At 40.8% G+C, this 17,503-nt stretch overlaps 1 protein-coding gene and 1 long non-coding RNA gene across 6 annotated transcripts; both read left to right on the forward strand.

The window, feature by feature from the left end:
• The first annotated feature begins 4,085 nt into the window (after positions 1-4,085).
• On the forward strand, positions 4,086-6,005 carry LOC115753185. Its single transcript, XR_004016836.2, has 2 exons — positions 4,086-4,711; positions 5,001-6,005. It is a non-coding gene; the product is annotated as an uncharacterized LOC115753185 (long non-coding RNA).
• A 3,537-nt stretch (positions 6,006-9,542) lies between these two features.
• LOC115753205 (kinesin-like protein KIN-14T) lies at positions 9,543-16,341 on the forward strand. Of its 5 annotated transcripts, XM_048281003.1 has the most exons (12): positions 9,544-10,383; positions 10,584-10,893; positions 10,987-11,070; positions 11,179-11,346; positions 11,494-11,600; positions 11,910-12,088; positions 12,225-12,386; positions 12,636-12,851; positions 13,290-13,327; positions 13,651-13,778; positions 14,375-15,800; positions 15,871-16,341. In XM_048281003.1, the coding sequence occupies exons 1-12, from the start codon at positions 10,300-10,302 to the stop codon at positions 15,984-15,986; spliced, it is 3,018 nt and encodes a 1,005-aa protein (XP_048136960.1). In that variant the 5' UTR covers positions 9,544-10,299; the 3' UTR covers positions 15,987-16,341. The 5 variants fall into 5 exon arrangements, with proteins under 5 accessions (XP_048136959.1, XP_048136960.1, XP_048136957.1 ...); XM_048281002.1 differs by having other exon boundaries at positions 9,543-10,383; positions 13,290-13,322; positions 13,646-13,778; positions 14,375-16,341; XM_048281000.1 differs by having other exon boundaries at positions 14,375-16,341.
• The last annotated feature ends 1,162 nt before the right edge of the window (positions 16,342-17,503 follow it).

Genomic DNA, 17,503 nt, shown 5'->3' on the forward strand with positions numbered 1-17,503 from the left:
TTATTAGAGGCATATTAAGAGTATTTTAAATATAATGATATCGAATTTTTTTTTTTTTTTGCAATTAATTATTTTTCTTTGGACCAAATTGTACAGCTCCTCACTAAGCATCCGTTTTAATTTTATATAATTCTCTGTAATTTTACACGGAGATGGTGAGATGCTTGTCAACTGCCGAGTGTGTAAGGCAAGCAAACATAAATTACACCGTTATGATTTCCGTAATCAAAGTAAATGCTAGATTAAGTGACACTTGCTCTGGCTCGCCCTTCAAAACAGCCAATGACCCGTCCCCAACCTAAAAAAAAAAATCATTTGGGAACTTTAATGAACGACCGAAGTAAAATAAAGTTTTTTCTTTCAAAAAGGATTACTATTATTATTATCCTTTTTCAGAAAAGGGAAATTTTGGGGGTGAGCTGAGCTGAGCTGAGCTGGACGTACAGAAGTAAAAAGAAAGAGGGGGGAGAGTCCCGACACGTGACGTTCATGAAGAGGCCGGTTGGCTTTTGACCGCCGGGCTGACCAGTAGGTCCATCATCACCGTCGCTAGGTGGGCCCGGGGGGCGACCAACCCGGCCTGCGCTCGGTCAATGACCAACGAGCACCTGGACACGACTTGCCCTTTTGTCTGAAAACGTTTGTTCAATACGAAACGTTTAAGATTTCAAAACTTCGTAACTGTTGAGCCGTCTCATCGAGTATACCATTCTTGTATTTTTTTCTGAAATCTTAGCAGCCCATTTGTCGGCTCGACGAGGGACATAGGCGTCCCGAGCAGTTCTGATCTGAATACAAGGCCCTCCGATTTCAGTTTTGCAAGCCCAGTTCAAAAAGCCCAGCTATGGAATATAGTTAGATGGATTCTTGGACCGACGTACATCGCTTGGCCCTTTACCCTTTTCTTTACCCAGACCAATTTAGATTTGTTCGATCCAGGGGCAGAGACGTGGAAACTGTGGGCTACCTAGAGGCCCATGAAATAAACATGCAAGTCTCATTAACCAGTTCCGTTTAGGACCATTTTTTTGGTTAAAGGTTTAGGACCTTAATATGTAGAAATAAGCCTCACCCAGAGTAGTTTGCTTGCATTTAGTGAGATTTAAACGGACGACCTCCAGTTCCTAAGCTAGAAATCCTTTACTTTGGAAAGATCTCGGCGAGATCATCCTACCTCTTCACATGTTAGCATCGCGCGCAATGAAAACTAATGTGCATGTAAGTGTTTCTACTGGTCCATATAAGCTAGGAGGATGACGTGCAAGGTTCTAAACTCACTTTATCTGATGAAGAAATTGGATGTTGAAGTGGCACGATTGTCATGATCACTGTGCTACGCCTGCGAACTTCATCAGGTATTTTGATTGAATGGTTGGTTCATCCACCACACGATCCACCAAACTATGTTTTTTTGGCGAAGTACATTAATCTTTTTCCTAGATTGGCCTTCTTCGGATCAATCTATAAACCAGTAGGTAGTTTTCGAGATTTCTGTGATTCCATGAACATTTAGGTGTCCTTGTCTTCTTTCTCCTAGATTGGCCTTGCCAGTAACTTAGCATTACTGACTTCTATCTTCTTTTTTCCTAAACATCGGATTACCGGGACGACCAATTCTAGTTTCATCAATAATTGACAGGATCTCTTGCTTGGAAGGAAAAAAAAAAAAAATGAAGTCATTTTCTGCTGGAACTGAAGAAAGAAGATGCTACATTCCTGGGATTCCAGGACTGAACATGTGAGAAAAATGTAGCATGTTCTCGCTCCTTTGGTCGCCGTACTTAAGAAAGCAGACAATGTCATGTGATATATTGCAGCTTATTATGTTAATACGAATATCGACTTTCCCTTTTCGATTTCTGCTGCATTTACAGTCATCTGCCATCACAGACGCCTTGTGACTGAGATTAGAATTTTTTTTTCCTTCCTTTGAAAAGGGCAAACTCTTCTCTGCAAATATCAAGACCACTTGCGCACAAGCACATGGCCCTCAGAGGCAATTTAATTCTCTCTGCTACACACAAGGGAAAATTTACTATCTCTTCACATGTGCGAGCGTGCATCCCTGCGTAGCTGAACTCGCCTAACACGCCACGGATGTGCAGCAACTTAGAGAGCGAGCGCTTTGGTCATCTATAGAAACAGTGTTTGTTTGTCGTCTTAATTAATCAGACGCCCTAGAAAGACTGATCAACTTTCAAAGCTGCGTAAACAAGCCAGAATTATTACTTGGTATGTTGGATTCGCGCTCCGCTCGCCCGCTGCCTGATCCGTGTTCGCGATGGCGGACCTAGGCTAGGCCGGTTTGTCTTGCCGGCAAGTTGCTGCCCCCTCCTGATCCCAAGGCGTTCTTGTATGACTTTAATCAGCAATTCTGTATGCTCCGATTAGTAGATGGATTTCGCTTAAGTTGTAGCTGTTTATCCATTCCCTTGGGATCACATTTATACTCATTCTCTGGAGTCTTTGCTCTCCCCCATAACCTCATTTTTACCCTCACCATGTATCTTAATACACATTACATTCAAGATGCTTACTTTCTCAGTCACTCACTCACTGATATGATACGCGTCCATCTGCTTATCTCGAAACAACGCGTTGGACACGGCGAGAGCGAGGACCTTTTCCTAGTCCTAACGTCAGTGAAAACAAGATTCGCTCCTGCTCCTGCTCCTGCTCCATTATCTGTATTTGCCCCCATCTCTCCGTGTTTTGCAAAGATTATTTTTTTAATGACTTCCCCTTCTTTGCAAACCCTTCATGTCGCTTAGAACTCCCAAGGGTCCTGTGGAGATATTTGTGCACGTGAACTGCATTATTTCTGCACTTTCCAAAAGACTACCCACGACCGGTACAGACCATATCGCCATCGAAATCCTCAACTCTTTCCACGTAATGTCCTTCCTTTTTTGAATGTCCCTAGTAATTGCCAGACAGTGACCCCGAGAATTGACCCTAAACCTTACTATTCCTTCCTTGTTAACATAATATTTGTGTTAAAGGGTCACGGACATGAGAAGTCATTACAGCTTGTTTCGGTTTTGTTCAAAGCTAAAATGAACGGTCGAGCATCCGGTCAAGCAAATGGACTTTCCTTTGTGAGGTACACATCAGGATCTCTCTCTCTCTCTCTCTGCATGCATGTGGCTTTCTTTTTGAGCGTTAATGACTCAGTACTTATCAGAAATCGTCTCTTGTGGCTTTTATCAGTCGTGTCTTACAGTGTAAGGTGTGTCGAGAACTTTAAGATAGGACAGAAGACATAGAGAGAGAGAGAGAGAGAGAGTTGAGGATAGAAGAGGGAACCTTATCCCCTACTGTACCAACTGTATATTTTATTGGGCCATGCTTGGATATGGATCTTTCTAGCAGCAGCTGTCTTCTTCGAACCTCGACTCCAGTAAAATGCCTCCATTTCTACCCTTTTTAAGCTGATTTTATTTGGATTTAGATCACCTACATTGAGATTTCTACTACATACTTACCATTACTCAAATCAAGCTATCCAAATAAAAATGAATTTCCTGATTTGAGAGAGGGTTGGGATTGAAAATTTTTCAAACTCCAAAAAAATTTCCGCCCAATTTTTTTCCTTCCCCCTCAGCAAATGACATGGCCTATTCTTGGCCGTCCATTTTCATTTGGACGGCCTGATTTAAATAATGGTAAGCATGTCACGTAAACCCCAATATCAGGTGATCCAGATCCGTTTTATTTAGTGTGGCAGACCAATGTCCCTTCAATGCTCCCCCCTAATCTTCTTCTAAGCTCCAACTCCGGTTCTCCGCTTCTTCCTTTGTTTTGTGCTGTGATATGTGGTTGATCTGGGCTTTAACATTTCGGATCTTTAGGGTTATTCTTTCGGTGGCTCCATGGTCCCGTCTTATGTTTATCACATAAATACTAGGTGATTAGCCTCCCTTTTTATAAATACAATTACTTTTAAGTAAAGGGTATGTCGTATTTTTTTTATTATTATTATTATTATTATTATTATTATTATTATTATTATTATTATTATTGTTGTTGTTGTTGTCGTCGTCGTCGTCGTCGTCTTTTTTTCACCCACATACATCAATTTCAACCTTAGCTATGGTACTTCTCTCTTTTATTTTTACAGTTGTGACTCCTCTAAAGTCACGGTGTTGTTATCGTTCGGGTCGTCATATAAAGACTCAAGTGGCCTCCCTTTTCTCTTCCAATGTTGACCCTCCATCCATAGCAAGACAGAAAACCCTAGTTAGCATCGTTCCTAAATCAACCATAAAGAAAAGAAGAGAGAAAAAAAAAAGGGAAAAGGGGTTGTTTACCCTTTATATTTAAGGGCTTGTACTTGGAACCTTGATGAGCTTGTGGTTGCGGCTACGAATGAGAGCTTCTTCTTCTTCTCATGGAGAGGAAAATGATTGGTTCCCTCTCTCTCTCTCTCTCTCTCTCTCTATCTCTCATGTATGGCATTGCGTGTAGGTGTCGAAAGCACGTTGTGCAGCCAAGGATGACTTGCCGACTCTCTTTCTTCTTCTTTACTTGGATTGGATCTCTCTCTCCGTGTGTGTTGAATTAATGGAAATTTTGAAGTTGGCAAGTTGTTCTTGGCTACATACTTCTTTCAGCTCCACATGCCAGGCCATTGGTGATAACTCACGGTCACAGATGAATCGCCGAATCCGAATTCCGATCCATTTTTCGCGCGCCCGTGATTGCTCGAGAGGTATGTTCTCGTTTGGATTCATTTCATGGTTCGTTCAGGTTGATTCTGAAAATAGGATGTTTCATCGCACTACTGCTCGTTTCCTTAAGCTCGCCCTTGGCCCCCTTGATGCACATGTTTGATCACTAGCAATCTCGGTTCACGAGAAGATTGACTCTTGTCAGTATATTATCTACCTCAATCTGTAACTTCAGATACACCACTTTCAAGATCCGTGAAGCGAAAACCAAACTCAGAATGCGGGAGAAAAAGATATCATGATGTGAGTCGATTATTCCTTGCATCATAGGTGTTGCTGCGTCTTGCAGCCGATACTCCTCGGGAGGGTGAGATACCAAGCAAAACTCCCATCTGATACTACTAGTTTGATAAAGGAATACCTTTTGTCTGAACTACCTTGATTCAAAAGTCACCGACCTTGTTTAAGAATGAATGTGCTTATTGAGTTATCGAGAGGTATGTGGAGATCGATTGCTTATGAATTGCTAACATTCTCCAAGGCAGTGCAATACATAGCCGGTGAAGAAGAAAGAATGAGTTCATCTTCTCCCAGTTCCCTCTCCATCGTTGTGTGTGTCGACTGTCGACTCATCCATTAATTGTGGTGCTTACTTCTGATTAAGTACACTTGTGGATCACTCGCTGCCATATCATCTGCGGCCAACTATAGATTCTCGTCCAAACTGTGTTTATTTACCGGCGAGTCAAATGGTTTTGAGACATTGTATTTAAATCCTGAAGATATATTTCATTCTTTTGTCAATCACCAGGTCAGGTCCCTTGTGTCCCCAGTTCTTGGTCCAGAACGGGTATTATTGCTAATTGGGGAACCTGGACTTAGTAGAGAATTGGGTTTACGAACATTGTCGATCGTCGACGAAGAGAAAATGCAGCATCCAATCATCTTCTTTCTCATCTATCGGCGTCAGATTGGTTCGGACATTATTGAACATTGTTAGACTGCTTTCTGTGTTGTAAATAGTTTTGCTGATTATGAGTGAAGAAGGAAATAGCCTACAACATGTTTGTAACTTACTACACTGGCTAAGATAACTCGAGAAGGGCCCTTTTTTGCTAGGACCTCTCAACAGAAAAGTAATTTTCAAGAGATCAAATTGTCCACTATGAAAAGAGTTAATTGTCTTCAGAAATGGGGTGAGAGAATAGGCAAAAGCCGAGGCTGGACTGCATTGCTAGTTCAGATCTCATACTTTAAGATCTACTGTTGAGAATGATGTTTCCCTTTACAAGCAATCACGCAATTTATGCGATCATCTGTTGAATCTCTCTGCCTGTGTTGTAGAGAGTTCATTTCTTGTGGATATCTGGTGCATGATCACATGTCTTCTCGCGTTTTCTTCTGCTTAGTCTCGGTTTTATCACAGGAGCAATGATCGAGTAGGTCTAAAACCATCGACCCATCTATTCATACTTTATGCCCGCATCTCTCGAAAGATTTGTTATGTTGAGATCTACCATTCAAGATCGTCGTGTTTAGCCAACGAAAAACAACTTTGATTAGCACCTCGAGCATTAAAGAGACGGTCTTATTATGACGAGCAGTGACTTCCTTTTGGAGGTAATCACCAAAAGCTTGGATTAAGGAAAGAGAATTAACAGTGATAGTATTGCCTACAAAACCTTTTCTTCTTACCAGAGCTGATTTAAGCCTCCTTTCATTCTAAATTTCTTATTTTGTACCACGTGTCGGGCCATGATTCATGAATTTGTCGTATGTGGTTCTTGCTTTCTCAAGTGGGCCTTGTCCATTTGCCTGCTGGCCTCACTGCCCACTTGGCCCAACCTATTTCCCCCCCTTTTTTCTTCCTCCTTATTTATTTATTTATTTATTTATTTTCCTTTGTCCCTTTTGGCGTAGGATCTCAAATGTGTACTCTTCTATCTATGGAGCACAAATAATTGTCCTCAGTATTTGAATGGTCCAAAGTAAGCCTACCGAAGAGATGACGTGGATAAAAAAATGTACTCTTCGCCGGATTCGGGGCGGGCTTGCGAGTTATTATTTGGCGGAATGCGACGTACCTTATCTGATCGGCTAATATCATCGATTACTGAGCATTATTTTGATGGCCTACTAATTCTCGATGCTACAATGGATGAAGTGCTAAGTTTCAATGCTTCTTGGGATTGGATTTGCTGTATTCAATAGAACCGAATATTAAAGCTTAGGATTGCACTTGTCTGACGTAAGATTAACGACTTTAGGTATAGACGAAAATTATTGTCGTCATGAAAAACGTTTAGCATCAATTATATTTTAAGCAACATAAATAATTATTTTTAAGAAATAATTCTTGTTTGCGGAATAAATGATGTCTTAACTTTTAAGTGTTGTCAAGTCTCAAACAAAATATGTTTGTCGTTATTTGGAGAATTATACGAAAAAGAACTAGCTTTGCATGTGTCATCATTTTATTCAAAAGTAGAGTTGTTAGGAGGATGCCGGTGAAGCAAAGGAAGCACACAGGAGTCATCAATTAGCTTACGTAACTCTTGATGATTAAAGTTCATAATCATCTTTGTAGGCATCATTATAGAATAAAAATAAGTAAAGTCATTGTTAAGAGATAACTCCATATTATAACACATAGTTCCAGGAAAATTGTCTAGTTAGCATTACGCTTGTTTTATCTGTCAATTTAATCATAAACATTTACGCCTCATTGCAATGTAGTCATGTAACGATGTGCTACGTAAGACCGTTGGAGATGACTGGATAGTCATGTCAACGATTTTTTGGTCAAATCGACCAAAAGAATTATATTGAAATTTCATGCAACGGTATTCTACAGTGAAGCCGAATATGGTTACCTTGTTTGGTTTTCTTTTTTCTTTTACTTTAGGAATGTAATCATCATTTGGTTACATGAAACCGAATCACTAAAGGGAACTCGGTTAAGCTGATCAAGCGTACAGACGGGACAAGTTAATCTTCCAATTTGTAGAAGTCCCCATCTACCATTTGTCGTAATTCACTAAATCTTACTTCATTCTTGAAAGGCAGCGCAAACAAATAACTTTGCAAAGCGACCGCACCAGCAAAAGAACAAAAAAAAAAAAAAACCAAAATTTCTTACTTATGGACCATCTCGTCACAAATTTTGGATTGAGCCAAGGCAAATAATTTGTGTACCATGGATGGATATTAGAAATAATTACGAAGTCAGTTATAGGCTTAAAGCCCTATCGCACGGATTGTGATTCGGCCTTGAACTTTTAAATCTCTACGCGAAATTCTAATGTAGTCTTTCGAATCAATTTTCATCGGAAATGAATGACATGCTAGTGTGCACGTGAGATGGTCGACGATGGATGAACTGCCGCATCGGTAATTTTTGGCAAAAAATGATCGAAAAGAAAGATTTATGACTGAATTGACATCCGTGTAATATGTTTAGAACTAATCAGGTAATTTTCCAAAGTTGACTCTTAAACGTGAATTGCAGTTGCACGTCTGTCCATATGTCGTTGCCCAATTTAAACACAACCGTGGGCCCGCGGTGATGGGCCCGCCAACGCGCTTGGCGAGGTTTCCTTCTTGCACTGGGGTCCACTCAGTTTCTGTTTTAGAACGTACCTAACGATTTGCCTAATGACCTCAACCATTGTTTTTTTTTTTTGGGTCAAGTAATGACCTCAACCTTTAAAGGCATCAATATACACACTTGAATTTTATTTCAAGAGATCATCTTCCCCATTTATATGAATTATTATTGCGCTCCTATTTATGAAAATGCCCATTTTCTAAAAAGCCCAATCCGAAAATTGTAATTTCATGAGTCCGCCCAAAATACTCAAAAACTAATCAAAAACTGAAACTGTCCAAATCCAAACAAGATGCGCAAATGAATTTGTAAGGAGGGACAACTTTTGGTTATGTTCGGAAAAGGTGAGATTTTCTTCGGAGGATGCGTATGTATTCATAAAACGAAAGGTACACAAGTGGTCATCCGGTCAAAAGAAAGTGAAGTACCTATTCGATCATTTCTCTTACCTTTGAAGGTCGACACTTGTTAAGCAATCAATTGAAGAACATTTCACGGTTTCTCTTGAAAATCGAATCATTCCGATCAACAAATGTCCCGGACACTAAGTTCTAACCCGCATTTCTTTGCTCAAAGGGTATCCCAGATAAACAGCCCCTTCTTACATCATCTTCTTTTTTTGTTCTTTCGGATCAATATTTGGAGCGGGTCGCAGGAGACGATCCGGGTTCTCAGTTCAATGAGTTTCATCCTTATCGAGAACTCGCCAATGGACCCGCAAGAAAGATGCCCAGAAATTGTGCTCCTTCCTCGAGAAGATCGAGTCCCGATTGCCAATTCATAGTACGAAATCAAAGACACAAAAACCCAGAAAAGAACGGGGAAAATGGAGTTGCTTTGTGTAGCATGCATGCGATCGGCAGTTGTTTGGTCCTCGTTCTTCGGGGTTAGCATCGTAAGATAAGAGAGTGATTTTCTTGGCCCATCCATTGGTCTGTGTTTGACGTAGTTCGCACACATAACATGACTCCCACCCATGATCGTTACCTTGGACCAAGAATATATCAGACATCATCAGCAACAGTGTCCGAAAATTACCAAAAAAAATTAAAAAATTTGCAGGTATGGCGGAAAAGGATTGAAAATCTTCATGGTAGGTGAGCTCCGAGAGCAAGTCTTTAATGGTGGCTGGGAATCTTTCCTTCTAATTTTCATTTTTTTTCAAATTTGGGGTTTTCGTTTTTCTGTCGTTAGGAGCGACTCGAGAAGATTTTATAGATGATAACTTCCATAATCGTCATACTCTCTTCTTTCTTTTATGATACTTAAGCACGGGCAGAATGACCCGACTATCTTGAAAATTATGGAACGCCTCGTCCCTCCCATGAATATGAACTGTATAGCTGAAAGACGCCCTCCACTGGAACCGACCGCTGCGGCAACCCTGAGCGATTTTTCCTTTTATGTAGCAATAATTCTTCTGCTCTGCACTAAAATTTCACACTTCATCTCAATGAACACTGTATGGCAAAAATGCCAGATTTAAAACGCTTCATACTGAAAACTGAAACCCATTTACTATTTGTGGGACCCTCTCTCTCTCTCTCTCTCATTCAGCTGAAAGAATCTTGTCAAGAAGCCACAAACCAAACAATGACTATCTGCTGTACTTAAGATGCATATGATACAATTGTTGTTCTTGTACTTGTACTCCATGCTTTCACATGGGGCCTCAGAGAAATTTTAAATAATTCAAGGGAGAAAAGTTGGTGGCAGGGCCTTTCTATAATCTCCTCCTGCGTATATAATTGTTTGTTCAAAATGGCATTTTAGCAATGTTGACGGGAGACATGAATTCTTCCTTCAGAATGTGCAGAATCTTCTGCATTTACCTTTTCAACTACCTGCTTTCCGTTTTTTCTTTTCCCTCCCAGCACTCATTTCATGGTTATATTGTATTTGCCCCCATGGGACTCGTGTATACACTCATTCATAGTTCCTAGATTCCAGATAGAATAGATTTTGCTGGCTGGGGCTTGCCTTGAGTGTAGTCTGTAGACATTGAACTTTCCATGGTCTCGAATGACCGTGTCTGAGAGACCTTGCAATGAGCATGAGGGAGGTGTTTGCTTAATCTCCAGCCAAAGTGAAGACACCCTTTTCACTGTAAGTGCTCATTACACTATAATTTGTCACTTCTAAAATAGCAGCGAGAAGTTTAAGAGTGCATTCCGGTATAATTGCTTCAAATGATGTATCAAGGAGTTTGATGGTCCTGCAGATTTTCTGAGAACTACTAGTTTTTCGATTTGATTAAGCACTTTCGGGACTTTTTGCATTGTTCTTGAAGTAAACTCTTTTTCAAGCCTTCAGCTATTGGTATGACTTATGATGAGCATTCGAACAGGGGGAAGGAAAGATTAACCTTCCACAAGCCACTGAAGATGACATTGATGGAGAGGAAGAACTCTACCCAGAAGCTTGCCGAGACGATTCATTCCCTACTTGGGTTGAAGTCGCATTTGACTTCTACTTGGATCAGATCAGTATGTGGCATCATGAGAACCCTACCATCCCCTCGTTCGTCTGACAGGATCGGACTGAAAATATCTGACACAGAGAAGGAGAATAACACCAGTGACACGGACTTGAGCATTGTCATTCCGAAAATCGGAGGTACATCTTACATTTAAAAGGGAGGACAAGCCCACTATCTTCTATTTTGTTCACAGAGTTGATCGTATTGAAGCACGTTCCTTGCCCCTGCAGATGAACTTGCTGAGCTGCATGATTGTATCAAACGGTTGAACGTTCGAAGAAGGCAGGTTCTCAATGAGTACCTGGACATGAAAGGTCAGTCGAAGAGATGAACAGAAGGAAGTATGTTTTTGTTACATGTGCATAGACATAAAAGTTACCTATTTGCTGTAAACCCAAAATCTCTCTATATTGCTACTGCAGGAAATATTCGTGTATTTTGCCGTGTCAGACCGATGAATGTGACTGAGAAAATTGGGTGCGCTAGGCCAGTTGTGGCCACAGATTCGAGCACTGTTTTCCTAAAAGTTGCAAGCGGCAAGAACAAAAGCTATAGTTTTGATAAGGTTTTCCACCCGAGTTCATCACAAGGTGCTACAAGTGAACTCTACTTTATCTGTGATTCCATTATCTCTTCTAATGTATGATATTGAGGGGAGTGTCCTATTCACCATAAATTTTTCAGTGCAGAAAGTAGGGTATGGTCTAATCAAAAGTATGACAGATGAAATTTTACAGGTGAAGTTTTTAGCGAAGTTGAGCCTTTGATCAAATCTGCATTGGATGGGTATAATGCCTGCATCTTTGCATATGGTCAGACGGGCACAGGGAAAACTTTCACAATGGTGGGTACCATATCGCGAGGTTACTACAGATTAGAAAAATTATATTCCTGATAAGCATTAAAGCCACGAGACAATGCATTCATTAGTTTGCATGTACACCAGGTCGAGTTTTGAAGCTCAAAATCATTTGAAGTGACTATAAAAGACCAGACAGACCTCAAACTAGATACATAAAACTTCTGATAACTGCATTTAGGATTTTATGACTGCCAAAATTATTCCTACTTGTACTCCTGTCTAATTACTGAAGTCATAAATAACATTTACTACGCTCTTCTTGACTGAATCTGTGCTGTCATTGTGATTTAGGAAGGTACTCCAGATTTTCCGGGAATAGTGCCTCGTAGTGTTGAAGCACTGTTTAAGCATGCTTTGGAGAGTAATTGTACACACCTCTTCACTTTCAGCATGCTTGAGATTTATTTGGGTAATCTCAAAGATTTGCTTGTCCCTCAGCCTAAACAACCAACAGATCTGAGGCCGCCATGGTGAGTACTTACCCGTTCATCTTCGGAAACCTGTGCGTTCTAAATAGTATTTTGTCCACCGAAAAAACTCTGCTTTCCAATTTCCCTCATTGATCCGCAAATTTTTTCTAACATAGGTAATGGTTTTAATGAACAGCCTTTCAGTCCAAATGGATGCTAGGGGTGGAATTGAGGTTGAAAACCTTGTGGCAATACCAGTGAGCGACTATAACCAAGCCCTAAGGTTGTATAAACTGGGTAGCCGATTCAGGTCAACTGCTTCTACAAATTCTAACTTAACTTCAAGCAGATCACACTGGTAAATAACTTCCTCTGTCTAGTATTGTGCATACTTAAAACAGCAAATTTTGCGGACAAAACATTAGCTATCTAGCACAAGTATCCGTAATCATAGGTTACTACCTGTGTTCAATCAAGTTCCCACTTATTTTCACAGTTCTAAGGCCTAGGAATGCTTCACAACATACAATATCCTTGTGTGGAAGGGAAACTAGAAAAATATAAGTATTTGAAACGCTTTAAGATTGTTTAACATAATTGTCTGCAGTATGATTCGCCTAAAAATCACATGCTACAATGCACCTGAGAGACAACGAGAATCAAATAAAGTTTGGTTGGTCGATCTTGGAGGTAGTGAGCGTGTTCTGAAAACAAAGGCATGGGGCAAGAGACTTGAAGAGGGAAAAGCAATTAACTTGTCGCTTTCTGCTCTTGGAGATGTCATCAATGCCCTCCAGAGGAAAAAGCCTCACATACCTTTCAGGTAAATGAGAATTTACAGGGACCTCACACATTTGTATTTCACACACCTGACAGCAGGCTATTTCCTTCACATGCTATCTTTGTGTGCTATTGAGTGCTCTGTCTCCAATTAAAACTGTATAGCTAGGATATCAGTCATTGTTGCAACTAGTTTCTAGGAACAACTAAGGCTAAGAAATTCATTCCAGAATCCCAGACTTCTGAGGTATTAAATGATGCAGCAAGTACAGCTTTCGAAGTCATCATCTCACATTTATATAACAAATGGGAAAGTTTTTTTCCCTCCAATCTGTTGTTGGTGAATGCCAACAACAGGAACTATGTTACGTGCATTACCCAAGACAGTAATCATCTGGTCCATCTCTCCACGGAAGCCAGCTATCCAGTGGGCTTTCTTAAAGCTGGTCGCTCCTGATTCAGAACTTTGTATTTTTGACAGGAATAGCAAGCTGACACAAGTTCTAAAAGATTCACTAGGTAACTTATCTCTCTCTTTGAATCTACTTAATTCAGCTAGACATTGTTGCTGTTACTGAAAATGTACATCCCTAGAGCTTAAAAGAGAAAGGGAAGAAATACTTGCTTCGAAGTTTAAATTACTCGGATTCGTGTATGAGTGTCCAACTCCGAGCATAGCTATCTGATGTAGTGCAAGGTATGCGTTCTTTTGAGATGATGGTGAAGATTTTGAGCTGTGCACTCATCTTTCTTGGGCTGCCGCATGATAACATGGCTTCTCTCTTGCTGTCTTGATTTGGATATTGCTGCATCATAATATACCTGTGTCTCTCGGCATTTAGGGGAGGATTCCAAAACGCTGATGCTGGTGCATGTGAGCCCAAAAGAGGAAGATCTCTGTGAGACAATATGTACATTAGGTTTTGCAGCAAGAGCGAGAAGCATCCACCTGGGAACTGAAGACTCTATAGTAAGCAAAGAAGATCCTGACTCTTTTCATTCTGGAAGTTTTTTAAGTTAAAGGTGGAAAAAAGACAGTCAATTGTTGGGAAGTGCTCGCTTCCCTTGATGTCTCTCATAAAAGATGTAGGATAATACGAAAACAAGAATTAGAGAGAGTATCATAGATCTCACTGAAGAAGTCTCAGCAAAATGTAGACGAAGAAAAAATACCAGACTAATCAGATGATCAGGACATGCTGCTAAGGTAGATCTTGCATGTAGAAAAAGGGAAAAGTTAAGCAGGCATGTTTCTGACATTGGAGCTGTAGCAGTATGAAATTAAGCAGAAGGATAAAGAGGTTACACCTACTATAGTAACTAGGTATCCTGGCGAATTGACAGCATAAAAACATCCAGTACGAGTTACCCGCTTGGCACCATTAGCAGACAATCGCCAGTTTGACACGTAGAGACAACCATTCAATTGTTGCCTTATCATTTGATTCTAAGATAGATGCAACTGTTTCTCCCGTTGCAATATCCATAGGGCTTCAGTGGGTACTATTCTTGACTTTGAAAACCTCTCTCTTTATCTAACTACCGATGTTAACTGCCGCAAATCAGGAAAGTGCACGTAAGGAAGCTGCAATGCAAAGCCTGCAGGAAACTATGGTAAAGATTGAAGATGAGCGTCAAAGAGTAAGCAGAAAGATTAAAGAGTTAACGAGAAAGTTAGAAAATCTAACAGGGACATCACCTTCCTATAACCACTCAACTGCTGAAGAGCCTGAGTTCGATTTTGGCACCACCAAGCAAAAAGCCAAAGATGTGAGAGCAGCACCTCTATCTAAACTACCACGATTTATGAGGCCAACTATATGCAGCCAAAGAAAATCAGGGACTGAGCACCAAATTTCCGAGGGGAAGCACCTTGGCCAAACAAAAAGAAGAAGGGCTCCATCTCAACGTGCAGGGTCTGTGAATTTCCCCATGAAGAGTCACTCAGATTTCAAGTCTGATTGCAGTATTTCCAGAGCCAGTTGCCTGGTCGACTTGGATACCATGTGCAATGCAGATACTGAGACAGAATACAGTCATGACATGACTGAATGCGATGTCAAAGTAGTCGTACTCTCAGAGGAGAGAAGCTTCCTGATGACGACTGATGGAAAGGCACAGTTAGACCATGAAATGGTTCTTCCTAGCATTGACAGCAAATTCTATTCCACAGAAATTCTAGAGGTCGCTGATGGGCTGAATTCGCAGAATGTGATAAGTGCTGCTGGTGGTTATAAGAGTAAACGGGTTCCAGCTGTTCCTCTTCCCCCGAAGTTCAGGCACAATGGACAGAGTAATGCGGGTGTATCGTGCCTTGAAAGATCAGATGCAGAGAATTCTCCATCGAAAGGCCACATAGACATTCGGGAATATGAGGAAGAAAGTCAGAAAAGCTACTCTGCAAGCTCAACATCTGAAGCGGAAATTGATGAACTCATTACCTATTCAACTGGTTTTACGGATGCACACTCTGAAACTCGTTGCAGAACTCCATCCTTAACAAATGAATCTATGATATGTACAAAACATAGCATTGATGCCTTGATGATACTGGACGATGACAGTATCGATTATCAACGTCCACATGATGCTGTGTGTGGTAGACTAAACCAGAACAGTAGTGATGGAAGAGTTGATCAATTGCCCCCCATGGATGGTGTAAAGAGTGAAACCCACAGTTTGGAGGCTTCCCCACATCAAGAACATAGAGAATATTGTTTTTCTCTGGTTGGATCTCTTATTGATCAAGAAAAAGAACTTGGGGTCAGTACATCAAACTGTAACTTGGAACCTGACAACTATAATGCGTCATTTGGATGGACTAGAGGAGATACCAAAAGGGCTGGCTTGTTTGAAAAATCAGCAGCAGGAAGACAACATGACATGCTCAGATTGAAACACCAACGCACTCTATTCAAAGACAATGCCGGTCATAATAATGTGGACAATGGCTTGAAATTGATTGCAGCAGAGGGATATACACAAAATACAGGTATGGTAGTTTGCCCAGATATTTGTTTCACGTCTCATGCTTGTAATCCCTTCTCTCTAACTTTTGACAGGCATGTTTCATCTCCTCCAAGAGAAGTTTTGGAATCTATATTTTACCGCTCTTCTAGGACTCGGACTCCAAAACCTTGGATTTGAGCATGAATTTTTCGATGGTTTGACTCTCTAGAAGAAGCATCACATGAAATGCGCAAGCAACTATTACTAACTGATTGATTGTAGAAGACAGGAGAGACTGAGGTTGCTCGAGCATGTTTTATACAGTCTGGAACTTCTATCGTGCTACTCATTGCCACGTCTGAAGTCATATGCTGCCGAGGGGATTTCCTTTTCTCCTCCCCCTTGCTTTGGGTCAGTTTGAATAGCTCTTGTAAGTCTTCCTGATGGCTGGTTCTGTCCATCAGAAGAAATTAGAGAACCGAAGGTTGTGGATGCATACTGAACACATTTGACAGGATTCTGATTTTGGCCATGTAAATATGTAGACTCATCACTATTTCCAAAAAGTGAGCATATTCTAGATTCCTCTATCTTGTACAGCTCTATTGCTGCTGGTGACATCAAGGATTGAAGATAAAAGATTGCCAGATTCCGCTGATACGGGATTTAACTACAACCAGAGTTCAATCTTCAAGAAGAGTATTAATCCAAAAAGTAGAAGGTGATCGGAAAACCCTGAGCTACAGATTCATCTCTAGTTCTTCTCACTAGCCCACAATATGTCCTCACCTTCTGAACAAACTGTAAACATTCATCAATAAGTTGAAAGAAAGAAAGGTCTGTCCGCAATTTCAATCCCCTAGATGACTTTAAGAATGACCCACAAAACTAAACAAAAGAAACCAGCACGCCGGTAACTTACCATCCCTTCTTGGGTTTTAGCCCTCAATCACAGCCATCTTTGCTATCACGGGGACCATTACTCAGTTGATGAGGCATCCATTACTGAGCACGATTCCCTCCATGTGACCTTTCAGGCTCAAGCTCAGGGCACACTGGGACTGGTTTCCATTATCCAAATATTTCGGCTAAAGAGCGAGTTAACCCATATCAAGTGTGTTATCCTGGGTGAAGATGAAAAAAGTCCCCTGAATACTATAAGCATTTAGATATGTAAGACGAAGCCATGGTGGAATACATGATCTCCTGTATTATTCCCATTTCATCCTTTGTATACCCTCATGATCTCGTCTGCAGAAGACATATCCTTCTCAAAATTTACGATTGTAAAGTTGAAATACTGAGTGGAGCACCAACGAACAAATCTGGGTAGGTTGGGGGAATACAGCAGATACTTCTTCTAGAAATAGACGAACCTGCCTACGAGAAAAAAAATGCTTAACATGGCTCGTAGAACCAAGTGGCGGTACAATTGACCATTCCCTGTTCCGCTACACATTTGAAACGTTGAAGCTTCTTTTTCATTTTCCATGCATGAATCAGATTCTGCTTCAAGTGATAGGATGGCCCTGATGCAGGTCTCCAAGGAGCGATATTTCTGGGGGCATTTCCTAGAACACTTGGGTTATGCCGTGGAACATCACCTGCTTTTGACACAACATGCTGAGTTTCTTTTCAGAGATGAGGCAAAGTGCTCACTTCCCCCTGAAAATTCCCCCGCCAATGGATTCGCCGCGACTAATCTACCATCCAAATTCAGCAAATCTATTGAACATGGGACATCAA

The sequence above is a fragment of the Rhodamnia argentea genome, chromosome 6 (genome assembly GCF_020921035.1).
Source record: "Rhodamnia argentea isolate NSW1041297 chromosome 6, ASM2092103v1, whole genome shotgun sequence".
NCBI classification, from domain to species: domain Eukaryota; kingdom Viridiplantae; phylum Streptophyta; class Magnoliopsida; order Myrtales; family Myrtaceae; genus Rhodamnia; species Rhodamnia argentea.

What these genes read in the sequence shown, in the direction of transcription:
- LOC115753205 (XM_048281002.1), top strand. Translation starts at nt 10,300, where the DNA reads ATGACCGTGTCTGAGAGACCTTGCAATGAGCATGAGGGAGGTGTTTGC. An exon ending in ACAGATCTGAGGCCGCCATG is followed by an intron (nt 12,089 to 12,224) that starts GTGAGTACTTAC and finishes TTTAATGAACAG; the next exon opens with CCTTTCAGTCCAAATGGATG. An exon ending in AAGCCTCACATACCTTTCAG is followed by an intron (nt 12,852 to 13,289) that starts GTAAATGAGAAT and finishes TATTTTTGACAG; the next exon opens with GAATAGCAAGCTGACACAAG.